Below are 10,716 nucleotides of genomic sequence, written 5' to 3'. Positions count from 1 at the left end.
TTCCTATGCTCTCCTCCAGACATGGTTTCCTACAGCAGAGGAGCTGGCAAGGCAGAGGTTGCTTTTACAACAGCAGTGGTTCTCTGGAGCTAAATGAGATACCAACCTGTTCACAAAAGCTAAAGACTAAATCCCTGCGTTATCCACAGCGTGTAATTCACGGTGTCGGTTTCTGGCAGTTTTCCTCATGTTTCAGTATCCCTTTTATAATGATGCAAAGACACCGCAACAACCGAGCCAGTCCCAGCCGCAGCTGCCAGCCTCAGAAGCTGCACCAGCCTTTCAGTAGTGCTGTAGCCCTGAAACGTAACCCTTGTCTCTTCAGCCCTGAGGCACTGACTTGGCACTCTTGTACCACTTATTTATTAAAATTGAAAAGCATCCAAAGAAAAAGCATTGGTTTATTACAGTTTGCTACGACGCAGACGTCCGCACGTTTGGGTGAGACAGATGGGAGAGCGTCAGATGACACAGAACAGGGTGTGGGATCTGGTAGGGAGAAAATGTAGCTCCTTTAAAGCCTTCTTCCTCAAAATTGGTTTAGAAAACCATGCTTCAAGAAGGCACGTGGCCTACGCTCACGTCTCCGGGACAGGTAAGCGCGAGCAGAGAAGCGGAGCTCAGGGCGAGCGAGCCCGTGGAGCGGGAGAAGGGGATGTCCGGTGCTTCCCGCTGCAAAGGACTTGGCTGCATGTATTTTTAGCAGAATCGCTGAGACCATGGGTAGCTGCGTTTGTGTAGCTGGAACAGTGGGTGGTTTGGTGTTTGGCTTAGGAGAAGATTTACCTGTAGCTCCTACAAATGCATTTGTTCCTGCTCCCACAGGACTTTTACAACAGCGAAAATCTAGTGCGCTTTAGGGATGTACGGTCGCAGGGAACTACAGCTGCTTTCTGCTTGTCCCAGCTCCTCCCAGCCCAGCTTCTACTCCCACCCTCTGGTTTCCTGATGTTTAGATGCTCTGCAGAAAGTTTGCACAGGTCGGGGACACCAGCATCCCGGTGAGCCTGGAGCAGATGCAGTGACAGCCACAGCGGGCTCTGCGCAGGCTCCCAGGCAGAGAAAACAAGGAGGTGCCTTCATTACCAAAACAGCGTGCTCGGCCCTCGCAGGGCCATGGAATTGCCATCCTTGGTTCATTCTTGGTGACTAACTCAGCACCTGAAGAAGCTCCCACTTCCCATGAAGTGCTGCACACTGGATTTTTTGCTGGAGGGTAAGTGTGAGCTCCATTTTCAGTGAGGTGCAGTGACATTACACAGACCGGTGATTCATCTCGTAACCGGAGGGAGCCATTAAATGATTAGGAGAAGATTATCAGCAGTAAAAGATCCTTGGCACACAGTAATAGATCCAGCTAGAGAGCTCCCAGAAAGTTCTAGCTGTTAGGTGAGTGTGCAGCCAAAACATTAAAATACAAGATTTACTGCTCTCCTCGCTAAGCAGGGAGGCGGATTAGACCAGCTACATTTTCCTGGTATAAGGTTCCTCCAGTGCCAAAATCTGAGTTTGAAAGTTGTGGACCAAAAGCAGGCAGGGCAGGAGCTGGGTGTGGAGTATCTTCCCTGCGCCTGAGCAAATACCCGCCCTGGCAGCTCTCCATAACAGCCAGCTGTAGCGATGGGTAAATCCTTTCTCAGCTTCGTAAAGCTCCCAAAGTACTTTTCAGCCAGTGACCTCATTACGCTGGAAGGTATCCAGGGGCTGTTACAGGAACTTTCATCAATGTTATTGCAGTCTTGTTCTGAAACACCTTACGTTTTTTCTCTGCAACGAGCGAGAACGCACGTGTGAGTGTGTGCACTGTCCTTTCAGGACTCGTTTTCAGGTGTGCAAGGATTTCTGGTGCTCAAAACCAAAATTGCCAGATCCTGTGCTGTCTGAACGTAATGCCAGGAGAAATGACACCTCCCCTGGGTCCATGTATCTCTTTCCTCACATTAGGTAGGCAGCCAAGTGAGCAATTCACTTCCTGTTTTCAATTTAAGACGCATTAGAAAAGTAGTTTTGGCACTGCTGGTGCGGCTTTCAAGTGGAGCTGGGGAGCCTTCGCTAGCTGCCGGAAAGCGGTAGCTCCGCACGCAGTGAGGGTGAGCAACCTGATGGGCTGCACTGGTGGCCTCTCGGATGATACTGTTCCTCTCCTCAGGAAAAGCAAGTATGATGATGTCCCCCCAGAGCTGTAGAGGATTAGCCTGGAAGAGAGTCGGCTCCAAACTGGCGCTGAAAAGCGGCTACAGAATACAGTCAAGAAGAAAACCACTTAGACGTGGTAGGAACAGGAACTGTGAGCCTCCACGTTTCTCACTCTTCTGCTGGCACCAACACAGCCAACCAGATGACGCACAGGTAGGTTCATCCAGTGGGGTAAGGACCAGCCTTACGAGTCCTCCTAACACGATGTGTGCTATTTTATGAAACCTCCACTGTAACACCTCTGCCTTCCCCATCCAGCAGCAAGCATACTTAACTAGAAAGCAAAGACATAGTAGGCTGGCTGTGATGTACAGCCAAAGGAAAATTAACCTACTCTTTAAAATGTGCCTTATTTAAGTCTTCGAGGACAAGAGCTGTGATGCTGTGTCTGTAGAAAACTCAGCAGCTTAAGCCCCTTAATACTGAGTTATTAGTTTATATTTAACAGTGTTTGTGCTAGTAGTGACAATTCACTGGCTGGGAATCAAAAGGTAAGTTTAGTAAATATCTAGTGAAGGAAGAATGTACTTAAGAGTATTACATCCACTATTTCAAGAGCTGTTTGCTTTATTCTAGTCAGGAGCAAGCTTAAATGTGTCTGTGCTTTATCTGTCAATTAACTTGCTCTCCTGCACTTTGAATTAAAAAGGTTTGTCTCCAGGCTCTGGCAGAGCAGCTGCAGAAAGTCTTGACGGGGCAATGTATGATGGCACCAGCTCTTGCTGCTGAAACTCATTACCCCTGCGCCCGAGTTGGAGAAATGGAGGGTGTAACCAGCCACTGCTTCAGTGCCAGGGCTGGTCTCCAGATTGAAGTTGATTTACGCTGCCAGTGAAGATCAGCGTGGCTCTGAGACAGCTGTGGTGTGGGCAACGGAATACTGGGGGTGGAAAGCGTCAACAGAATGGGGAGGGTGAAGTGCAGGCACCAGTAACTTGTACTTCGACCGTGATTTGCTTGACTGCTATAATCAGAATGTACTTAATTATATTAAGATAGCTCCGCTTGGAGATACAGCTGTCCAGTCTGAGACAGAGGTGGTCAAATTCAATTTATATTTCCTTTCACTCTGCATTTCACACTTTACTGCTCATCTGCGCTAGCAAGGTGGTTTCCAAAACTGAACAAACAGGAAAGCATGATGCTGTAGCTTTTTGGTATGCTGAAACTATAGTAAAATGACATTACCTAACCCGGACAGCAGGAACAGAAAAGAGAACTCAAATGCAGAGCATCCCAGAATTTGGTGAATTTTTTTAAGATTACAAAAGCAATATCCAAAATAAGTAGCTGGCACCATTAAGAAATGTGCAATGTTTCTCCTATATATGTTTGGTGAAAATACCTTTCTTGCCCACAGCACATAAATAGCACCCAGGAGTGGCACCTGCTCAGCATGCCTCAATTATAACTTCATTACCTGCCTTATTTTGGGCAAAAAGCTTTTCCTGCTTGGTCTCAGTAAGACCACCACTCCTGACCAGGCTTGAAGTGCAATCACTAACAAGGGGATTCAGTTTTTCTTTCTCCTGCTGTTAGGTTGTGGTACGACTGCCACACGCAGTTTTGCTGAGTGCACTAGACAGACCTCATCGTTCTGGTCCTCTCTTCTGCCTCAGTTATACAACAGGTAAGACTTCTTGGGTCAAAGTAAATTTTAAAGCTTTATTGGTCTAAATTAAAAAGTACAAACCTTTTTTACAATAGATCCTGGTTATTTTTTCTCCATTTAGCAAAACCAAGGCAACAGGCTCTTTGCATGCAGAATTCGGGACACACAGGGAGCTGCTGATCTTGCACGCGGGGCCTTCACCTTCCAGAATGCAGGCTCCAGCTCAGTCAACTAGCTAACTTGCTGCAGGGGCTGTGGTCTTCTGACAGAGCCTGGCCAGCAGTCCAGCCATTTGCAAAAGTGAGTTCACACCTTCTGCTATCTTCATATGAGTGTACCCGATTTCCTGGTGATAGAGACAGTGTAAAATCTTCTGTTTTCTCCCACAGTCCTTGTATAGTATTACTAATGACTAAATAGAACATAGCCCTCAGTGTGAGACCAACTTCAGAGTCACTCGAACTTAAGAGAAGCATATCTTCTCATGCAGGCCAATTAGAATGGCATTTTTTCTTCATTGTTTTAAATCGAAGCCTGTAATTCCCCACTTCCTTTGTAAGGAGCAAGGTGCATGTATTTGAGGACAGGTTTTAAATGTGAAGAGTGATTCCATTACACCAGTTCACTGTCAACTGGCTGTTAATATAATATAATTTTTTACTATCTATTGGACTAGAATCAAGTATGGTCTTGAAGAAAGTTCTCAAGGAGTTATTTGAGGCTTTGATGTAAGTAATAAATTCATCCAGCATTATATTTCTTAAATCTAGTATCACTGAAGTGACTCTTGGCACTTCTATGGGTGGTTAGACTTCAAAGTGACTATTCTTACTGACAAACTGATAACGCAGAGTGGGAAAGCAAGCAGTAATGAGTTTAGAAATACTTTAAAAAGTATTTAGAAATACTTTTTTTGCACTAAGATATAGCAAATCTCAAAGAGAAAACCCTGAGGCTGCCCCTGTATTAGGGATCACATCCTCTTCTTAAAAAGGACCCAGGTTAAGTACCAACCTTGATAAATTCCAGTTTCAGATATTCTGGCATTTGAAAGGTTTTACACACACGGAAGATGTTGCCAATCACATCTTCTGGAGAGTATCCAAGTCGCCACAGGTGGGCAAGAATCTGTGCAGGCAAGAATAATCCTTCATTTCTCTGTAGAACTTATAAGGTGAGTCAAGTATGCTCATTTTTAGAACAGCTGTATATAACTACTGGAACTGCATGTACTATTTATCAAATGATTTAACCTCAGTTGTTTAGCAAGTAATTTCAATACAACTTAGTTTTTTGCTTGTTGGCTTATTCATCTGAACAGAACCCTGCAAAAAAAGGATTTAATTCATCAGCTCATCTACATGGTATTGCCCTTACCTTAAAAAACAATACACATTGAATTCTTCAAAACAAGCAAGAATTCTGTAGAGAAAAAGTATCTGTCTATGCAGACACAACACATGAAAACCAACCTTGTATGCTTCATCGATATTTGCATTTATGCAGTGTTGTATCATTTCTTTCACAAGCAGAGGATGAGGCTCGTCACAAACCTGTATCAGAGAGAAATATTACACTTCAAAATATTAGAAGATTCTGCATTAAACCCCTGGTATTTTCACCAAGCTTCTATACAGCTGAAGTACTGAATCAGACACAATCTATAATACAGATTAAATTTTAAGTAATATGACTTTTTGGGTAACACAGCTATCCTGCCATGGCAGACTCAATAGCGCGAAATGAGAACACCCAAGTAATAGATTCAAAAGTTATCACTGTGAAGTTTCGCAACAGTTAGGCGATTTGTGTGCTTTGAGAGAGCTGGAAAGCCACAAAGTCTCAGGCGTGCCATTAGGGACTGCGAGCGTTCTCTCCCTTCTCAAAAGGCACATGCACCTTTTTTACAGCCTGATGCTGCAATTGCTACATACACAGTGCTGTCTGCAAACTGGCAAAGCACTTTCAAAGGCTGATACATCTGACTGTAGGTCTCACACAGCTGTAGTGCTAAACTTCTAGCATCACTGATTTACGCTATTACTAACCTTAAAGACATTTTCACTGTTTATAAAGCCAAATCCAGAATGTGTGGACTGTAAGTTGTTTAAAGCCTGTGAAAGAAAACATAAGACTTCACTTATTTTCTGAAGTGCTCTACTTCTCACTCACTCTCCTCTTCAGGATGAAATACACTTTTCAGAAAATGATGCCAAATAAGCAGTTTTCAATTAAGCAACAGAGTAAAGCGCAGATGTATACAGGCTTTGTTTCCTCCCACAAATTCGGTATCCAATTCCCACCACTTCACTTTTAAGGCACAGATCCACCTTAAAACCTCACAAAACCAAATAGTTCAGTTACTCTTGTGCCACAGGTCACATCCCTTTTGCTTTACCTCTCCAAAGCTAAATCCTTGAGAGTCACAATTCAAAGTGTTTTTTGCTTTAAAGAGAAGTCTTTGTTTCATTGCCTTTCTTCTTTTACCTGTCTCATATCTCCTTGGGCTGTGAAGATAACGGCTTCTAGTCCATCATCTGTATATGGTACATCCTCTTTCTCAACAATTTTCAGTAGCCTTGCAAGGATTTGTGAATCCGTCAGCTTGGTGTAACGCAGCACCGCACACCGGGATTGAATAGGTTCTAAGGATAGAGATGTGTAATTAGCATTTCCCTCTTTTCTCAAAAAAAAAAAAAACAAAAAAACCCACAATTGTTTTCATCTTGGAAGAATCTATCTCAGTTTCCAAGTCTTCATTTGTCATCTTTTAAAGAGAAAGAACAGGTCCAGACAGAATATGGCATCTCCTTAAGCATATACAATTGTTACAGTCCTTCACTCAAGCCCAAACGTGCTACTTGAGTTTTTCCAGATATGTGCAAATATTTATGAAGCTCAGCTGCTTCTGTTCTGGTTTTCTGAACGTATGTGTGTTTATCATGCTGTTTTAACAGCTAAACAAGAAAAGTCTAAGGGCCTACAATATGTTAAAGATTCTGTTTCAGAAAGGACAACAAAAGAGGTTCAATACTCAGTAAACAATACGTCAAACATCCTAAACTGTAGCAGAGTTGGATGCAGATTTAGCCCAAAGTAAGAGAAATCTGCTTCTGCAGACATGCATAGCACTACCTATCAAAAACAGCTGTTCAGAGGGTTCACCGGCTACACAAATATACTCTTTTGTTAGCTGGTTGTACAGGTGGTTTGATTTTTCAGAAGTACCACGTTTTTTGCAACAAGTGAATCTAAGGTATTTCTGAAAACTGCCTTGGAAGTTAGCCAACAGTACGGAGAACATATGACAAAAACGCCCGGGGACTAGCAGCACGTTACCTATGATTTTGTCAGAGGCATTGCACGCAAGTGCGAAGCGCGTCGTTTTGGAATAAATTTCCATTGTTCTTCTCAATGCTTGCTGTGCTCCATCTGTCATGCTGAGGGAGAAAAGGCGTTAGGACAGACTTTGCCCTTCACTGACTTGTAGGTGCAGCCTAATACCTATTTTTAGATAAGCTTCAGAGTTTACTGATATTAGACAGTGCTTTGCAAATTACTTGATATTCTGGCTTGGGAAACTAGTGAACAAATCACAACGCAGGTAGTCACCGAGACCTCCATAAAACTAACACACAAAATTAAACCATTTAACCACTCTGAGGAATACTGCTAAGACTACTACTTTCTACTAAGTAGAAAGTCCTGTTTTCATCCAGTGACATTGTCTACATAAGCCAGACTCTTTTCAAAGAGAAAAAAACAGTAAACTGGAAGATGCTATTTCACATCCAGCTAAATCACAAAGTCTTTCACCCCAATATTTAGCATCTTCTTTGAAGCAATGATCTCTGCGTGGTATGAGTAATCTCATAAGAATGCATATTTATTTCCTACCAAAATATTTTTGATAGCCTGATAGAAACACGTAAGACCGTCCAAAGCCGCAGCTCCGCAGAGAGGACAGATACAATGCATTTCACATAGTAGCTGAGGTCAAGAAAAAAAACAGCATACCTGTCTGCTTCATCAAGGATGATTATTTTATGCCGCCCTTTTGGAAGTGTGACTTTTTGCTGGGCAAACATTTTGATTTTGTTTCTCACAACATCAATGCCTCTGGAACAATAATTCAAGTGATTCATGATCAGTTGGGTGAAATTACATCACGGATTTTATTCAGCAGCCACAGTGGCGGAAGCATTCCTGAGCTCCCTATTCTCCCGCTGTTTGTTCCTGCCCCTTCAGCTGTGCCAGTATAACTGTTGTGAAGCCATGCTGTAAGCCAGGCTGCCTGATTCAGATTTAAATGCCAATGGTCCTCGTTTTTGGAGGTTTTGAAGAAATAATTTAGCACTATCAGTATATATCTCTCTCTCTATATATATCTATATCTATCTTAGTAACTTCACTTACAGTAGCACTATAAAAGGACTTATGTTTGGCAAAAGGTAGGGGTAATAAATGAACAGGAGCGAAAGCATTGAAGACTGCTTTGCTATTTTGCCAGTGCTTCACACAGCTACGTCCACAGACCCAGATATAACTCAGAAGAGTTTAAGAAAAACAGCTGGATAGACTGCGTCATTTTAGTACAACATGGACACTTTCCTAGACAGAGTTCCAACAATCCTTTATTTTAAAAATAAAGAGGTTTACTTTTTTTTTTCTATTTATGTTTCTAATGTTGCGATTCTATAGCTCTTCTATAACCAATATTAACAAAGACAGGTAAAACGTATTGTACTCATAAACAACCCTCCAGGAAACGTCCTCGGAATACTTCAGGACTGGTCTGCTACAGAATTTGGGAAATATAATTAGCCCTTAGTGCCTGACCCTTGGGGTAGAGTCAGTGTCCTCTACATACCTAACACCCTTATCCTACATTTTAATCCCCAACTGCCCTTATAGCCCTAATTTCTACCACTTCACTTTTTTTCCTAAGCACTGAAGAGTTTCATTACAAACAACTTGCTCCCTTTTCATTCTTAGGAGGATCTTGATGAATGCAGGAAGCTTAACTCTTTAAAGTAAATTCCAGAAAACAGTACCATTATGGATTCTGCACTCCATCTGTTTCTATTTTTGTGCATGAAGGGATCTATCAAGTTTATAAAACATCAAGTAGTAATATCTATGTTGATAGCTGGACACCAAAGATTGCCTAAGTTTTAGTTGTAAAAACTGCATTAAAGTAAGTACTAGAGGCCTTAATATGGCATTAAGCCTATCAAGCCAGCCTGAGTTGAACTAAAAACAAAAATGGGTACTTGCTTCTTCATTAAAAGTTTAATAAAGTTTATTCATTCTCACCTGTCATTTGAGGCATTCAGCTCCAAAACAGCATCCTTTAATGCAGGACCAAGCAGAGCACGAGCCAGGCAGAGGATACTGGTGGTTTTACCCGTTCCTGGGGGACCCTAGAAATGTAACAACGCAGCAATCGCTGGTAAGTTTAATGTCATTTTCCAAGCTGTACTATTTACAAAGGTCCTCCGTCACGAAAAATAGCTGCAACAGAAGAACTGCAGCGAGAACATCAAGACTAGAGGCCGCCCGAGTTCAGGATCGTGCCTCCAACAGAGGAGAGAAACACTGCAGGGAGAAGCACAAGACGTGTTTCAACGGGCAGCTAGGGCCCAAGTTAGTTTTTAACAGAAGGTTGTTCACTACTTGTATATTCTGCCAAGAACACTGCTCTTGTGATCATACAGTCAACATCTCTCTTACCAACACATGCAGGCACAATGCAAGTCCATACTGGGAGGCTATTATGGCTAGATTTCATAAGCCAGGACCAACACAGCATAATACAGTACAACACAGTAATACGTACAGCAATTATAATATTTGGTACGTTCCCCTCTTTTGCAAAAACCTATGATAGAACAAGAAAAAAAATTATGTAAGAAAACAGTGCGAAAAATAGTTTCTAATTCTATTCTATTTCGAGCATGAGAAACAGAGCTAGCCCATTCTTTTCCCTCCTGCTTTCATTTTTTTTAATTGAACCATAAGAAGTCGGTCTCTAGAATAATATGGGAATACTTAAAAGTACTTCATCTCACAGGTCTTTAGCACTCATCTTTCCTTTGCATCTGTTACACGTGTTTGCTAGTATAAGCTTTCTGTTAACAAATACTGGATTTACAAACTAATTTGCCAAGGAAAATATTTTTCTTCTAGAAAAACGTTATTTCTATGTTTCTCTCTGTTGTTATATAAATTATATTAATTCTTTGAAACAATAATATTGTAACAGCTACAAATTTTCTAAGTGTATCAAAACAGGGCCAATTTAAACAATATCCCAACTCAAGAAGGCATATTTCCTTAGAATACCATTCAAACATGTCCTAAACCATTTCTTAAGTAAATCAGAAAGGCTTCATCCATATACTCAAGTATGGATGTAAAAATACAAAAGTGCTTTTATTGGTCTGTGGATCTATGCAGAACTATGTTTTCTGAGCTAACCCATAAAAAGATAAAGGGACAGCTACACACCTCCAACCTGCTTACAGTGTCTTCATTTCCAACGATTTCACATAATTTCATGGGTCTGTATTTTTCCACCCTGTAAAAGCAAAACCCCACACGCTTCAGCACGTTTAATAAAACTTTAATGGAGCTTTACGCTGATAGAAAAGGAGAAGTACGTTAAGGTTACAGGGGACAAGGATGACTTGATGTGTCTTTAGTGCAAACGCTGTAGGGCTCCCCTCCCACTGCCCAGCGCAGCATTCCACAACACTGACTGCTCAGTGCTTGTTTTACTTCGGTTACTACAAAAAAAGGAAAAGGAAGAAAAACATGCTCAACCTGGACACGAGCTTGGTGCCTGAGGCTGACAGCAGGGCTGAGGAGACGCCGCCCTGTGCGCTGCCGAATGGCTAAGGCACGGC

At 42.1% G+C, this 10,716-nt stretch overlaps 1 protein-coding gene across 1 annotated transcript; it reads right to left on the bottom strand.

Moving 5' to 3' along the window:
- Window positions 1-3,844: 3,844 nt before the first annotated feature.
- RFC2 (replication factor C (activator 1) 2, 40kDa) lies at window positions 3,845-10,390 on the bottom strand. The gene is made up of 10 exons (XM_010283647.1): window positions 10,319-10,390; window positions 9,648-9,689; window positions 9,125-9,231; window positions 7,826-7,927; window positions 7,148-7,248; window positions 6,296-6,453; window positions 5,857-5,922; window positions 5,281-5,361; window positions 4,823-4,936; window positions 3,845-4,154 (listed from the first exon to the last, which is right to left on the bottom strand). Exons 1-10 carry the CDS (start codon window positions 10,367-10,369, stop codon window positions 4,044-4,046), a joined length of 933 nt encoding a protein of 310 aa, XP_010281949.1. The 5' UTR covers window positions 10,370-10,390; the 3' UTR covers window positions 3,845-4,043.
- Window positions 10,391-10,716: the final 326 nt, after the last annotated feature.

This window comes from Phaethon lepturus, unplaced genomic scaffold (assembly GCF_000687285.1).
Source record: "Phaethon lepturus isolate BGI_N335 unplaced genomic scaffold, ASM68728v1 scaffold8693, whole genome shotgun sequence".
NCBI classification, from domain to species: Eukaryota; Metazoa; Chordata; class Aves; order Phaethontiformes; family Phaethontidae; genus Phaethon; species Phaethon lepturus.
The sequence above is the reverse complement of the archived record's forward strand: the minus strand, read 5'-3'. Positions and strand labels throughout refer to the sequence as shown.

Excerpts from the sequence above, each read along its gene's own strand:
- RFC2 (XM_010283647.1), bottom strand. The coding sequence starts at position 10,369 with ATGAAATTATGTGAAATCGTTGGAAATGAAGACACTGTAAGCAGGTTG. Across the intron at positions 9,232-9,647 it reads TACCAAATATTATAATTGCT|GGTCCCCCAGGAACGGGTAA; the intron begins GTACGTATTACT and ends TTACATTTCTAG. Across the intron at positions 7,249-7,825 it reads ATCCTTGATGAAGCAGACAG|CATGACAGATGGAGCACAGC; the intron begins GTATGCTGTTTT and ends TTTCTCCCTCAG.